The sequence below is a fragment of the Colias croceus genome, chromosome 18 (assembly GCF_905220415.1).
Source record: "Colias croceus chromosome 18, ilColCroc2.1".
Taxonomy (NCBI): Eukaryota; Metazoa; Arthropoda; class Insecta; order Lepidoptera; family Pieridae; genus Colias; species Colias croceus.
This window is the reverse complement of record NC_059554.1, coordinates 2,552,455-2,569,190: the sequence shown is the minus strand read 5'-3', so window position 1 is coordinate 2,569,190 and position 16,736 is coordinate 2,552,455. Positions and strand designations below refer to the sequence as shown.

The 16,736-nt window shown below is 34.5% G+C and overlaps 1 protein-coding gene across 1 annotated transcript; it reads right to left on the bottom strand.

Annotated features, from left to right (window-relative positions):
• Window positions 1-459: 459 nt before the first annotated feature.
• Window positions 460-15,663, bottom strand: LOC123699891. Its single transcript, XM_045646939.1, has 22 exons — window positions 15,643-15,663; window positions 12,658-12,865; window positions 11,890-11,979; window positions 11,150-11,385; window positions 10,749-10,947; window positions 10,426-10,518; window positions 10,105-10,334; window positions 9,744-9,942; window positions 9,420-9,512; window positions 9,108-9,337; window positions 8,754-8,952; window positions 8,404-8,496; window positions 8,092-8,321; window positions 7,330-7,528; window positions 7,116-7,208; window positions 6,807-7,036; window positions 6,373-6,568; window positions 6,060-6,152; window positions 4,523-4,752; window positions 2,489-2,705; window positions 1,568-1,675; window positions 460-888 (listed from the first exon to the last, which is right to left on the bottom strand). The coding sequence occupies exons 1-22, from the start codon at window positions 15,661-15,663 to the stop codon at window positions 674-676; spliced, it is 3,702 nt and encodes a 1,233-aa protein (XP_045502895.1). The 3' UTR covers window positions 460-673.
• Between the last annotated feature and the right edge of the window lie 1,073 nt (window positions 15,664-16,736).

Sequence of the window (16,736 nt, the reverse complement as noted above, 5' to 3'; positions counted from 1 at the left end):
TAACCAGCGCGATTAAAAAATTATCTCGACAGCTTATGTACCTACACATAATATGTTTTTTTCCGTTACGGTATCCGAAAAATTAACATAAGTATGTTTTTTTAATGTAGACCACTCAATTTAACTTGTGTATATTTATACACATTTTGTATACATTAAGTGTTAGTTGGCCCTAATTCAATCACAGAATAAACCCGCCAAGTGCGAGTCGGACTCACAGACGAAGGGTTCCGTAATATACGTACCCCCCTTAATATTTTTTTTAATATTTAGTATTTGTTGTTGTTGTTTAATTGTTTATTAAAAGCAATGGAAATACATACATCATTTGTAAAAATTTCAGCTTTCTAGCTATCACGGTTCATGAGATACAGCCTGGAGACAGACAGACAGTAATTGCGTCCCGTTTGTCCTTTTGGATACGGAATTCTAAAAAAAGGAATAAAACCATGGTTTGTATAATAATTTATTTATTTCACATATACATTCGATTTTACATTCAATAAATACATTTATCTAAATTCGACACCCACTTCTTTACACAGCCATAATGATTAAATCTTTATAGCAGTATGACGTCAGCGCCGGCGTTTTTAAATTACTGATAAGTTTAAATATGATTAGATAATACTTAACTCTTAACACGATATAATAATTACAACTAGTTTAATATCTAGGACAAGTTAAGAAGGGCTAGGAACAATACGAATAATATAGTAAAGCTGCTCTTGTACAGCATGGCTGAGCTGGGTTCTGGGCATTCGTCGCTATGTTGTACTGAGACAAAGTATCTATTTTCGAGTTCCTGTCTATTTGCCATGTAGGCGTCGATGGCGGTGGTACCGGCTGGCGGCATGCTGCGCGTTCGACTGAGCTTCCACGCGCCAACTGTTAAAATGTTTCTAATATTAGTATATTGTTTAGGTTTATAGATACGTCTAATGATTATTATGAAATACCTATAATTAGGAACTTGATTCTGTAGTTCATCAATTATTAATATACTAGCTGTTCCCCGCATTGCTCCGCTCCTGTTGGTCTTAGCGTGATGATATAATATAGCCTATAGCCTTCCTCGATAAATGGGCTATCTAACACCGAAATAATTTTTCAAATCGGACTAGTAGCTCCTGAGATTAGCACATTCAAACAAACAAACTCTTCAGCTTTATAATATTAGTATAGACATATTAAGGAGTCTTAGCTATCGCCTATTTGAAACAAGTTTTATCCTGCGGTTTCACTCACACGAAAAAAGTTGCTAATCAAATTCTGACTATATTCTAACTCTGTACCAACTTTACCAACCAAAAATTGTAACCCCACTTTCTCAGATCTGCTATTTGGTGGATGAAAACTTAAGCAAATTAAGTTAAAGAAACGAAGAACATTTTCACGTGTTGGTTTAGAAAGCACGTTAGAAGCACGTAATTAGAGGTAATTAAAGGGTCTGGAGTATAGCTGATGCACAATGCAAAAGCTTTAATATTAACACAGAAATTGTTATATCATTTCTATGATTATAATATTATTATAATACAAAAAATTAGGCTTGAATATAACTTACTCGCACGGTGATAGGCGTCCACGTTGACGCAACTATAGACGAGGGAGTACGTCTCGTAGTCTGTGGTCAGAACGTATAATTCACTTATGTTCACGTCGTCGGGAGATGCTGTAATAGAAGGTGAAAATTAGTCGAGTGCAAAGGAAATTGATCGTTGTATTAACTAAGCAAGATTCATTTTTGCTTCTACTGATTGGAAGTGAAACATTAGGATTGCTTGTAGACTATTCTAGTACAAATGTAGAATTCAGAAGAATTAGCGAATTGTTTGGTACGTGTAAAGTTCTGAACTCGATTTACAGAAGCAATAGTTTTTTTTTTCATTTTGCATAGAAGCCGAAAGTGTCGTAACTATTCGATATCTATTTTTTTATATTTATTTATTTATTTATTTATTTATTTCTGATTCCTTACAGCTATTCATACAATAATTACATAATAATAGAACAATACGCCAATAAAAAGGAATTCCGTTAATAGAATTATTATAAAACATATTGTGACAAGGAAAATCGAGTAAAAAAGTAAGAATTTTATCCAAAATCTAAATACTTTTTACGAATAATTAATACGTCAGCCTAATCTGATTTTAAAGTTGATTTTATCGTACTACTATTACTATCGCCTTCATAGAATATTTCCATAGTATTAAAATATAGGATGCCATTAAAAATTTCGAAAGTTTATTTATTAATATTGCAATTATAATTTAAAACTATTTTTATTGTACTTATTCATTTGCATAACCGGTTTGCCATTTTTTGCACTACGCAAATGCATGCAATTTTAATTTAGTATGAAAGTACTTGAGTACTTGAGATATAATAGTTTTTGTTAGTTCTATGTTAGTAGTCGTTTAGTAATTGATGAACTTCTAGACTTATTATTATTTATACTCTAAAGTAAACCATTGACACTAACCATTAGGTGCTCGAGATGGCAAAGTGACTCTCAGTTTAGCACTGCCGTCAGCAGAGATGATTGTAGCATTTCCTTCAATAGTATCCAATACTCCGTCAATTCGTTGCCAGTTCAATAGAGTAACGACGTCACCGTTCAATGTATATCTTGCACCCGTACAATCTCCACTTTCAAATCGCTGAGGATACCTTTGAATTTGATACCACGTGCCTGAGTACTGCAAAAATACATTGAATTAGCTGTCGTGCTTTTTAACGCATTTCTTATGAAATATGATGAATGAGACCCTTCGTTAATTGTGCAATTATACCCGGGATATGTTTGAAAAGTAAATCCTTTGAAAACAATTTGTTTACAGTCATCGTTGTAATTTCAATATGCATTTAATAATTAAACTTAAGTTCTTTTTACGTTTTAAAATTTGTAGCATTACTTACATCTATGTAGTTTGGCGACAATCCATCGTTAGCATTAATCCCTATCACTATAAATCTAATTTGTTTCATCTATAGCTGATATATCATTAAACAATGCTTCAGTACTTACTTTTTCCACATCAAAATTGGCAACTACAGGTATATTAACATCACATTGTCCAGGCAGAACGACTGTTTGACCTTCAGCCAAGTCAGGAAGGTGGAAGCAAGCTTCGTCAGATTGGTTCAGAGTCTTGAAGTACCTCTGGTCTAGGACTTGAACATTCGCCATAGAAGATGTGATAGCCGTGTTGGATGCTGTAGATAACTGCTTTGTTCTGCCAAGTTTCCAACTGTAAACTGAGAGAAAAGCAATTAGTAATTTTGAAAAAATGTTGTGCAGACTGTAGCTTTGAATGGAAATTTCACGATATTGACAAGACAAGAAAAGCGACTGGATCAAAATTTTAAAACTTAAATTGTTTATTTTTGAAGTACAACTTCTGTATTGGGGTTGGAAAAAAATTTAGTGTAATATTTTTTCGTAACGCGTGACATTTTTCCGTTACGCGCCATCTTTTTCGTTTTTTTACGTATTTCTGTAAATTGTTTCACTTCTTACGTGTGTACACTATTAATTGTAGTACACGCACACATTTTTTTTATTAAGGAGCTTTCAGTTTAATGACTTTGTTTTTGATTTAATCTGATTGAATAGATTTAAGGTAATTAAATAGAGTTAAATCACATAAATATTTGTAATTTAATAATAAAGAATTAATTACTTCTCCTCGAATTCTCATCCATATTAGCGCATGCATATGCCAAAGCATAATTATCGTAATCCGTGCTAAGAATCCAGAACGGGAACGATATACCTGTAATAATAAACAAGTTTTATTTTTAATACACATTAATTAGTAAACAAGAAAAAATCCTGTATGAAGGCCTTACCGCTAATTTTAAGTGAAGAGTATTTATGGATCGAATTGTCGGATTGATCGAATCGATTTATGTAACTCAGCAAAATTAAGTACAAAAGTACCATCCTACAATATTGTTTGAACTACATTCATTTTGTATACATTCGTGTCTATGAATAAATATTTTATCAAATAGTTTAGATGGTAAACTGAATTAAAACCTAAATTCTTCATTTAATATTCAGGAAATTTGTACAGTGCAATTAGACACTTACTCATTGTAGGAGTTTGAATGGTGGCTATAAACGATCCTGTAGTATCGCTAGCACTTCGTTCTAAAAGCCAAGGAAACGATCCTTGTACACCGTCGTTCACAAATCTAGACGTCAACGTGAAAGACGTCGCCGACTGTTGAGTGTACTCTTGGGTAGCGCACTGTTCGTTGGCCATTCCAGTCGGGTATATTTCAACTTCGTGCCACACTCCCAAGAACTAAAAATCAAGAATTTTTTTTACAACCACATTTACACAGTACACACAACACATATTTACAATATCATTTACACACACATACATTAGCATTTACACACATTTACATTAACATTTACACACATTTACGTTGACATTTGCATTTTTTACAACGTCGATATACGATGGGGTTGTTTTGATTTATTTGCTTTGATTTCGAAACTCACCGCCGTTACATTGAAGTTATATTGTGCTCGGACACTCATGTCACATTGATTAGGGAAGATAACTGGTGCATTCTCGTTTACTGGAGGGAAGTAGAAACAACCGGCGTCTGTCTGATCTGCTCTTTCAAAGTAGCGCTCGTTTAACACATTAACGTTGCTCATCACGTTATTTATTGCTGTATTTCCCGTGGCTGATAGAGTCCTGGACCGACTGAGCTTCCAACTGTAAACTAATTACATTCTGATATTACATTTTTTGTTGACTGACGCTCGGAGAAAGCAGTGATGGTTTAGTCTTGTAAGAATTTTTTTTAATCTATGGACATTTTTGGTGTTTTTTAAAATGCCATGAAAAAAAAAATTATTAAATTATTACTAAAAATGTTAGACGTCATCAATTTAAAATGTATGCTTACCTCTTCGCTGATTGTTTGCCATATTACTACAACTGTATGCAAGGGCATAATCGTGGTAATCTGTTGCTAGGATCCAGTAGTCGACGGTGCGGCCTGGAAATTCAAATTACAGTATATTAGGGACAAGAAAATAAAATTCCATTGGAGACACGAGAAATGCTATTAAATAATGCGTGTGTTCTAAGCACACGTGTCAGCAGTGACACTTCTTTGTCAAGATTCAAATAAACCAAAATCGACGCCTTTCTCCACGACGTGAAGGTATTGTTATGACGCGACCTTGAAATGTTATACTCAATGCGCCTAAAGAAGTTTGATTTCAATTTGGTAATTCTGACATTAAAATTAACATCGCAGTGGTAACGTGTATGTTTTGGAACTCACGTGATATCGAAACAAGTAGTTTTCCGCTTCCATCGGAACTCGCTTCTGTTACAGTCCCTGATACAGACATTTGGTTGCTGTTCACGACATGACTGTTCACCACTCGGATCGTGTCACCATTATAGGAGTAACTTGCCTTATTGCAAGTTCCAGATTGTCGGTGGGTGTAGTAAGTTGAAATTAGGCGCCAGTCACCAAGGAACTGAAAATTGTTTGTTAATTACATAGCGTCGCGTTAATTTTATCTGATATCTGCAATTTTAGCTGGTATTATGACTTGAAATTTGTTCTCTTAGTAAAATAACCTAATGACTATAAATGGAAGTTTGCTTATGGGACTTTACTTCACTATAATATTTTAGATTATTATTTTTTCCGTAAACTGAACTATCGTACACCGATGATAGAGTACACGGCACAACTTACATCACTCATATTAAAGTTGGATACTGTAGCAATATTTGGGTCACATTGTCCGGGGAATATGACGGCTTCTCCTAGTGGAATATCGGGCAAGTAGAAACAAGCTGCGTCTGATTGATCAGCGTTTTGGAAGTAACGATTGTCCAGGACGTTAATGTTACTCATTACTGATTCAATTCTTTGATTCGATTCGGCCGTCAGGGAAGTGGTACGACTTAGTTTCCAGCTCCAAACTGTAATATAAATAATGTTGAATAGTTTACTATTAAGTGCTTTCATATTTGTTAAATTTTCTTAATTGACTAGATGCTTACTTCTGCGTTGTTCACTGTTGATGTTTTCGCAAGAATATGCCAAAGCGAAGTTCTCATAATCCGTATCGAGAATCCAATAATCTGCAGCTGGATCTGTAAACAAATAAGAAGTAACGTAAGTAATTGTTTTTCTAGTTTTAAATGAAGGTGTGTTCTTGATTTGATTTGCTTAAAATTTAATTTTAATCAAGACTAGTGAGTTTTTAATGTCAATTTGCACTGAAAAATATTGATGAAAATACTGATGTGATAGTCTCTTGACAGGCCTTTTTAAAAACTTCGTGTGTTAGGTTTCAAATTGAGGAAAACTTACTATTTCCAATATTTACTACCAGCTTTCCATTAGACACAACTCTGGCGGTCCCTGACACTGATAGAAGAGCTTCATTCACCACGTGACTGTTGACAACGTTCAGCACAGATCCATCCAACGTATATCGAGCTCGATTGCAAGAGCCTGATTGCCGCGCAGAGTAATAGGATGAGATCAAGACCCATTCATTTTGGAACTGTAACATAAATACTATTAGCCGTTGCACTCATACATGTATACATTAGAAGGTATGATAAATAACAATACTGATCACTTCATGCCCATATTTAAATGAAAATCTAGGCGCTTGAAATTTCTAACGTCACCTAACTAATATATTAATTATATAGCTAATTTCCTAAAGTAAAGTTAAAGTTGATTTTGATTGACAGAGGAACAAACTTCCATTCATACGTGTGATTAGTATAACTCACCCTGGAGACGTCAAAGTTGCTGACTACAGGAATATTAACATCACATTGTCCTGGGAATATAACTGGTTCAGTCGCCTGAAATTCTGGATAGAAGAAGCAAGCTGCGTCAGATTGGTCTGCATTTTGGAAGTAACCTTGGTCCAGGACATCCACGTCTCTCATTAGGTTAGTTATAGCTTGATTATCTTCATCACTTAACGAAGTTGTGCGACTTAGTTTCCAGCTCCAAACTAAAATTATTATGTTTCTGGTTTATACTTTATTCAAGTTAAGTGTACATCATTTAAACTAAAATTTAAAAATAAATACCTCTTCGTGTCTGACTGTCTAGATTTTCACAGCTGTAAGCCAGAGCGTATGAATTATAGTTTGTTCCTAGAATCCAATAGTTGACAGGTGGATCTATAATAGAAAATGTAAGGAAATAATTAGGTTACTAATAAAATAGGTTTGAATTTAAATATTTTTCATTGTTACAGCCATCCATTAAATAATTTACCACAAAAATTTACAGGGCACTTACTTGAGCCAATGTTTACGACCAATTTTCCATCACCATTAGGAGATGTTGCTGTTCCCGAAACTGAGAGACGGTTTTGGTTCACCACGTGACTGTTCTCAACGTTCAAAACATTGCCATTCAGAGTGTATCTGGCACGGTTGCAAGTGCCTGACTGCCGCTCAGCGTAATACGTCTGGATCAGAACCCATTGTCCTTGGAACTGAAATTCAAAATGTTTTTAAAATTTGCGACTCATTTAATTGCCTAATTGTTTTTATTTTTGGACTCAATAAAAACAGTTCTATATTTTGATACTCAAGAATTTATGAAAAATACAACATAAATCTGCATTCGTCATCGTAGTCTTAAACGTCTACTATTGAATATAGACTCTCCCCAAACAAATTTGAAATCTGTATTAGTAAAATTAACCAAATAACTTCCGAGCTCCCGTCCGACTAGGGCCCTTCCGGCCTCCTCCAGTCAAGTGACAGCCCAAGCCCAGGTTCGAGATCCCCGTCAAGGGGGGACGCCTTTGCGCATATCGCTACCAGGGTGAACCTTCAGTTCACCCACGCGTCCGCGTTAAGATGTAGAAGCCCTTCTGGCTAACCTCGAGAGACAACACATAAAAAAAAATCTTTCGAGCTAATCATGTTTTCATTCAAAGAAAAGTAAACTTATATTATCATGGTCTGTGTAGTGTACATGTAGATGTGATGGATTGCATTATTTACCAGAATAGTCCGTGTGAGGATAATATAACATAAAGATTCAACTTACTTGATCCAAATTCAAGCTATTGACAACATTTATATTAGGATCGCACTGTCCTGGCAGTATAACAGGTTGTCCTAGTGGGATATCAGGATTGTAAAAACAAGCTGCTTCGGATTGTTCTGTGTTTTGGAAGTATCTATTGTCCAATACATCTATGTTGCTCATAAGGTTATTTATAGCTTGAGTATCTGGATCACTCAATGAGGTTGTACGACTTAGTTTCCAACTCCAAACTATAAAAAAAATATTTTTGGGTAATTCCAATTCAGCTAAAATTCACGTTGAATATTTTTCTAGTATTTAAAAAAATAATACCTCTTCGCGTCTGGCTGTCTATATTTTGGCAGCTGTAAGCCAGAGCGTACGAGTTATAATTTGTTCCAATAATCCAATAATCGACAGCTGGATCTGGAATAGAAATTGCTTGTGAATAATTTGGTAACGAATAAAATATGGATTGTATAAAAATATTTTGTTTCACATAACATTGGAATATAAACGGATTATTATTCGGCTGTGCGTTCTACTACTCGTAGTGCGTTTGGCTATCAAAGTTTTAAATACATTTTCAAGTCGTAAATGTTCGTTGAAATTGAAAAGCATTTACCATTTCTCTAGGACATCTGTCCAGATTTTCGCTACCGACAAAAAAGTGGAGTACATACTTGAGCCGATGTTTACGACCAATTTTCCATCACCGGAAGGAGATGTCGCTGTCCCCGAAACTGAGAGACGCCTCTGGTTAACAACGTGACTGTTCTCCACGTTCAAAATATTTCCGTTTAGAGTATAGCTGGCACGATTGCAAGTGCCTGATTGCCGCTCAGCGTAATACGTCTGGATCAGGACCCATTCTCCTTGAAACTGAAATTCAAGAATTTTTTACCGTTCACCATTCCAATCATTGCTATTTTTGGGATATCTACTACACAATATAAACAGGTCTATAATTTGAATCTCAAGAATTTATTTCAAAGAGCATATTAATATTTATCTAGAAAGTCTACGAGAGAACTTACTTCGGTCAAATCCAAGTTACTGATAACATTAATATTAGGATCGCATTGTCCAGGGAATATAACAGGCTGTCCTAGTGGAATATCAGGATAGTAGAAGCAAGCTGCGGCAGATTGTTCTGCGTTTTGGAAATATCTATTGTCCAGGACATCTATGTTGCTCATAAGGTTATTTATAGCTTGAGTATCTGCATCACTCAATGAAGTTGTACGACTTAGTTTCCAACTCCAAACTATAAATAAAAATGTTTTTGGGTAATTCCAATTCAGCTAAAATTCACGTTGAATATTTTTGTAGTATTTAAAAAATAATACCTCTTCGCGTCTGGCTGTCTATATTTTGGCAGCTGTAAGCCAAAGCGTACGACTCATAATTTGTTCCAATTATCCAATAGTTGACAGGTGCATCTAGAATAGAAATTGCTAGTGAATAATTTGTTTATGAGTACATATTGTTTTGCTATATAAAAATTTTTCTGTCATACTAGTTGTTTTGGTATGCATACTGATTAAAATTTGACATTTCTCTAAAAGAACCACTGAGGCACTATAATCTTATTCGAAACTATAGCCCAGTTTCTTGATAACGGAAGCCATCTAGAGTTTAAGAATCCTACTGATAAAAGGTGGAGTACATACTTGTTCCGATGTTTACGACCAATTTGCCATCACCAGCAGGAGATGTTGCTGTTCCCGAAACTGAGACGCGGTTTTGGTTCACCACGTGACTATTCTCAACGTTCAAAACATTTCCGTTTAGAGTATAGCTGGCACGATTGCAAGTGCCTGATTGCCGCTCAGCGTAATACGTCTGGATCAGGACCCATTCTCCTTGAAACTGAAATTCAAGAATTTTTTACCGTTCACCATTCCAATCCTTACTATTTTTGGGATATCTACTACACAATATAAACAGGTCTATAATTTGAATCTCAAGAATTTATTTCAAAGAGCATATTAATATTTATCTAGATTCTAGAAAGTCTACGAGAAAACTTACTTCGGTCAAATCCAAGTTACTGATAACATTAATATTAGGATCGCATTGTCCAGGGAATATAACAGGCTGTCCTAGTGGAATATCAGGATAGTAGAAGCAAGCTGCGGCAGATTGTTCTGCGTTTTGGAAATATCTATTGTCCAGGACATCTATGTTGCTCATTAGGTTATTTATAATTTGGGCATCTGCGTTATCCAACGAAGTTGTACGACTTAGTTTCCAACTCCAAACTATAAAAAGAATAATGTTTTTGGTTATAAATTAACCAAAAAATTTGCTAAAATTCACGTTTAATATTTTTGTAGTATTAAAAAAAAATACCTCTTCGCGTTTGGCTGTCTATATTTTGGCAGCTGTAAGCCAGAGCGTACGACTCATAATTTGTTCCAATTATCCAATAGTTGACAGGTGCATCTAGAATAGAAATTGCTAGTGAATAATTTGTTTATGAATACATGTTTTGCTATTAAATATTTTACTTTCTTAATAATAGTTGTATTGGAATGCATACTGATTAAAAGTTGACTTTTCTCTAAAAGAACCACTGAGGCACTATAATCTTATTCGAAACTATAGCCCAGTCTCTTGTTAACGGAAGCCATCTAGAGCTTAAAAATCCTACTGATAAAAGGTGGAGTACATACTTGTTCCGATGTTTACGACCAATTTGCCATCACCAGTAGGAGATGTTGCTGTTCCCGAAACTGAGACGCGGTTTTGGTTCACCACGTGACTGTTCTCCACGTTCAAAACATTGCCGTTCAGAGTGTATCTGGCACGGTTGCAAGTGCCTGACTGCCGCTCAGCGTAATACGTCTGGATCAGGACCCAGTCTCCTTGAAACTGAAATTCAAGAATTTTTTACCGTTCACGATTCCAATCATTGTTATTTTTGGGGGTAGTACTAGATAATATAAACAGGTCTAAAAATTTAATCTCAAGAATTTATTTCAAAGAGCATATCACGGTACTTGTAGATTTGATGTATCATAATATTTATCTAGAAAGTCTGTATTAGAATATACAGCATTACGAAAGAACTTACTTCGTTCAAATCCAAGTTACTGATAACATTAATATTAGGATCGCATTGTCCAGGGAATATAACAGGCTGTCCTAGTGGAATATCAGGATAGTAGAAGCAAGCTGCGTCAGATTGGTCTGCGTTTACGAAAAGGTTATTGACCAATACAGGCGATGCGATACTGGTGATAAGAGTGTTGATTCTGTTGTTGGAATCAATATCAAGTGTGGTAGAGCGGCTTAGTTTCCAAGCATTAACTGCAATAAAAATGAATCATTACATAGTGAACCTTAGTAGTGAACTAAACCAATCGATGATGAAACCCGTCGTAGTTTTTATAGTAAATAAGTTGTATATGTTGATAAAAATTGTCATTAATAAAAAAAATCAAATATTATAAAAGGGGACTAAGCCAATTACAAAATCAGAAAAGGGTATGCTGTACTTAGGAATGAAATAAAATAAGAAGAAATTATAGTCATGAAGGATATTTATTTAGCACTAGCTTTCCACCCGCGGCATCGCCCGCGCAGTCAAAGAAAAACCCGCATATTTCCCGTTCCCGTTGGATTTTCGGGATAAAACCTATCCTATGTCCTTTCTCGGGTATCAAAATATCTCTATACTAAATTTCATGCAAATTGGTTCAGCAGTTAGGGCGTGATTGAGTAACAGACAGACAGACAGAGTTACTTTCGCATTTATAATATTAGTATGGATAGTTCAGAATTTCATAATATTAAAAATAACATCGCACTTACCTTCTTGTTGGTTATTGGCCAGATTTTGACAGCTGTAGGCAAGAGCATAGTTTTCATAATCAGTTTCAAGAATCCAATAGCTGACTGACGCTGAAACAACAATACATTGTGGTGGAATGACTTTTGAATATACTTAGACTTGATGATTGCTTAAATTGGTTCCTCACAAAATGTTATTATAAGTAATATCTATAGGTTGTAGTCAAACCCCGAATCTCGAGCACTCCTAGGTTAGACTGGTCAAACCCCAGGACTGGCATAATGACTTTGTCAAAGCCCAAATAAACGTAATATTTCGGCCTTTTACTAAAATAATTTCGTCAGTCGTTGTGTAGCTGAGGCGTCGCGCATGAGATGCTTATCCTGCGTTTGTCTTTTACTAAAATAATTTCTATTCTTTATAAATTTATAAAATAATTTCGTCAGTCGTTGTCTAGCTGAGGCGTCGCGCGTGAGATGCTTATGCCTTATGCCTACGCCCGAGATTGCTTTAGTCAAAGGGTGCAATTCAAATGTATTTCGAGGATTGCCCGATGGCTTTTGCCAAACCTAAGATAAACCAGTCCTTCAGAAGAGATTGTGTTTCGGTATTTGACTATCACATATATAGAAAATATTAGTTTACAGAATTTACTATTTTTGCCTATTTTGCCTTTACTTGCATAATCTAGCGCGCGTATAAGCGCGTATGCTGAAACGACCGTATAGGCGCAAAAAATACGCTAGTCTGAAACCGCTCGGTTATTATTTCAGTGTCAAGAAACTTACTTGTGCCAATATTTACTGTTAACCTAGCGCTTCCATCATTTGAAGCTAAAACAGCGGTTCCAGATACAGAGAGCTGGTTTTGATTGAGCACGTGGGTGTTTACCACGCTGTAAGTGTTAGCATTAATAAGCTCATAGTTTGCTTGGTTGCATTCGCCGGATTGTCTAGGATTCTCGTAGGAAGAGATTAGTCGCCATCTTCCAGCAAACTATAAACAAAAAACAAATATAAATATTTATTTATTTATTCTTTATTGTACATAATATACCAAACATAAATAAGCTATACTATTATTAGTTACAATGAAAACACACGGCATATACGTACTAAAAGGCGGCCTTATTGCACAAAAGCAATCTCTTCCAGGCAACCCTGATTGGTAATTAATGTATGCTAGAATCTTTAGAATATTATAAAATACGATAAATTTCCTAGAAATATTACACTGGACATACAATTCTATTTATCTAAATAATAATAATAAATCAATACGTGATTGAAACTTTTGAAAAAAAATGTGCGAGCAATTTTTTTTTGAAATACAAGAAAAACCGATCGTTCCGGGATACAATTTTTTTTATTAGTTATGGCATTACTGCGATAAAAATAATAAGAATACCGAAAGTGGCTTTATATTTTCTTTAAATTTTTATCAGATACCAGCTCCGATAAGCGAAAGATTTTTTTTTTTATTTATTAATTTACACTATATTTTAACACTATATAACCTTAACAAATTTTCGCCAAACTGTAAAACAGTTTGTTGGCGATGCGCTCCTACTTATTATAGATTACCCTGGGTTATACATTTCCAAATTAGTTGATAAACAAACACTTAAATACCGCTATAAATGACATACATAATATAAAACAAAGTCTACATAGTGTAAAACAAAGTCACATTCTCTGTACCTATGTATACTTAAATCTATAAAACTAAGCAACGGATTTTGATGCAGTTTTGTTTTTCTTCAACTGTTAGAGTGATTGAAGATGAAGGTTTCAGTATAAATAATCTATATTATGTTAAGTTTCAGCCAACGCGGGCGAAGCCGCGGGCGGAAAGCTAGTACTAGATATTTGACAAAATGTATTTTTTTAATTTACTCTTTACTATTATATCATTCGCTCCCTCTTAAAAATTCTTAATAATATCTTCATTCTTCAAAATTGAACCTGTTGCATTTTTATTATATTGTAAAAAAGTAGATAAGTATCTTTTAGATAACATTGTCGCATTTTTTCAAAGATAATACGATAAGTATTTCCTAAAATAGAAATAATTAACAGTGAAAATCATTATGATTACAACAATGAAGAGTATTTCAAAGTGTTTAAAAACGTTATCATTATTTATCAAGATTTATAGGTTGGTATTTCCCGCCGCTTTGGTATTATGGCTGACATGTGTCGATAAGCGTAAAACAGTAGAAAATCAACAAAAAAATACGTGTGGCACTCGGGGACTGCCGCGGTAAAGCTATTACAAGCTATGCCTTCAAGCCACACCTCCGAGCCCGTCGGAGTGGGGAGCGTGAGGTTTTTCGTTACGCAATTTCTGGATTCGGTCCCCGCGCTCAAGGCCCGCGATAGAAGCTATGCAATAGCTTAAAAAATCTACCAATTCGGATATATTTTAACGTTTTTGGTTACAAGGAGGGTTCGATTATTATAATGGAATAGCTGGAGCAAGTAGTTAATATAATTATTGATGAAAGTATTTTTCAAAAGCCTTTTTGCCTATGTCTTCGCCGGCGTGGTCAAAGTTACCGCATACTCCCAGTACCCGTGAGATTGCATGCATAAAATCTTACCCTTGTCCTTTTTAAGATCTTAAACTATATTTTTTACCAAATTTAATCCAAATTGGTTCAGTGTTTTTGGCATGAATAGGAGCCAGACAGACAGGAAGAGTTTCTTCCACATTTATAATACGAATCGGAGATAAGTAAAAAAGTTGTGTCGTTTTATGAAACCACGGCAAAAGTGAAACTTTTTTTCACACTATAGACATTTAACTAAAAAATATTATCGTATTTGTACGATAATTATCGTACGTATCGTGCGTCACGCGACATGCGCTACACAGACCAAAAAGTTTAGGACGACGTAATAAAAGTTTCACTTTAAAAATATATAATACTAATAAGTAGCAAATTTGACGGTTAATAAATAAGCTGTATTACTATAAAAGAAGTAGAAGGAAAAGACCGGATTCCTAATTCTTATCTAATATTTTAGTTAATGCTATCAGCACTGGCTTATGCAATAGAAAAATTTCGATAAAATTTTTTGTCTTCTCATGTACTTCCTGTAATTAATCGCAAATCAGTAATTATTGAATTATAATGTATTGATTTATAGAATTTTAATAGTTTTATGTCAATACTAGCTTCCGCCTGCGACTCCGTCCGCGCGGATGTCGGTCTTTGCGTGGATGGTTTATTTCTCCATTTTGAGTAACTCGGACAATGACATCTTATAAATATCTATTGGACCCAAATACGGCTAGGTCTATAATAATACGCAACGTGTGTTCGCGGTACCTACTACAGAACAACGTCTATGGATAACTGAAAAATTGAGATTAATTTTTTTTCTACGTATTTTTCCAGGATAAAAAGTATCCTATTTTACGCCCAGGATAATAAGGTATAATTATACCAAGTTTCATCGAAATCGAACCGGTAGTTTTCACGTGATGTCTTCACATACAGACAGACAGACAGACAGACAGACAGACAGACACAAAAATTTTTTTAATCACATATTTGGGTTTGGTATCGATCCAGTAACACCCCCTGCTAGTTATTTTTTCAATATTTTCAATGTACAGAATTGACCCTTCTACAGATTTATTATATGTATAGATTTTTTGTAACAAATTTATTATTGAACTTTTAAATATTGTATCGGGAAGGCACAGACTCCTGTATCAGCGAAATCTATATTAGGAGTATTGGGGTCTATTTTTTATGTAAATACCTTGTTCGATATTTTTGCCATTTTAGTATGAAGGTTGTAAAAATTTATGGATGTTTGTTTGTGCAAAAACACGTTGGTCCGTAATTATTATAGTTTGGCTTTTTGAGTAGTATGCGAGTGCGGGATCAAGTTAGTTACAAAAAATATTTTAAATTTTTGATTACTTTTTGAGATATTCATGTGAAGACTGTTTTTCTTAGGATTTAATTGTTTGTAACTTTTACATCTCTGACTTACTAGAATGTCTCAAACCACGTCTTATTATGCTGCTTAAATATTTTCTTGTATCAGACAGCCTTATGTATAGGTTTTAATATTATGTTATCAATTGTTATTCCCCTCAATAATTCTAAATCTAAATATCCTTCTTGTCTTAACACCAAAATGGCTGTACCAATTTTGATGAATTTTCGCAGAAAACATATATCGAATTTTGTATTAATTAGTATGTTAAATTATAGATACCTTAGTTAAATCGAAATTTGTTTCCACCGGTATCGTCGTGCTACACTGTCCCGGGAATATAGTACCTTGAGTTACACTTAAGCTCGCACATACCACACTCAATATTAATATTAACATTATGAGATCCACCGCAAAAGTGCGGTAGGTGTGAATTAACGAATATATTAAATTTCATGTGCCAATTATATAGGACATTTTCTGATAAGGTATCACTGAATATCTGTCACGTATGGATAATCATACTAAAACGTGGAATACCTTAATTGAGAAATAATCATCATTCTATCTGCGAATGATAAAGATAAAAACATTATTTTTTACAAACCACTTAATTGGAGACTAGTCGTTTGTATTCCAGTTTCCTGCTTTCATTTTGTGAAGAAATAAAATGATCTTGATTTTTTTAAATTGACGAAATTCGATCATGAGGCTAACCCTGGGACAGTAATTTCTGCTACTTCAAACTAATCTTCTGCCATCATCACATCTTTATTCTAGAGACAAAGTCCATCTTATTCTGTCTAATGAAATTCTGTGTAAATTTTTTATGTGCTTAAAGATTCACGAAAATCTGCTTCCACTTTGTCAATGTCAATGTAATTCTTATTATTGTGTTATTATGTTAGCAT

Excerpts from the sequence above, each read along its gene's own strand:
- LOC123699891 (XM_045646939.1), bottom strand. The coding sequence starts at position 15,663 with ATGGCAAAAATATCGAACAAG. Across the intron at positions 9,943-10,104 it reads GTAACTTGGATTTGACCGAA|TTTCAAGGAGAATGGGTCCT; the intron begins GTAAGTTTTCTC and ends CTTGAATTTCAG. Across the intron at positions 6,569-6,806 it reads GCAACTTTGACGTCTCCAGG|TTCCAAAATGAATGGGTCTT; the intron begins GTGAGTTATACT and ends TTTATGTTACAG.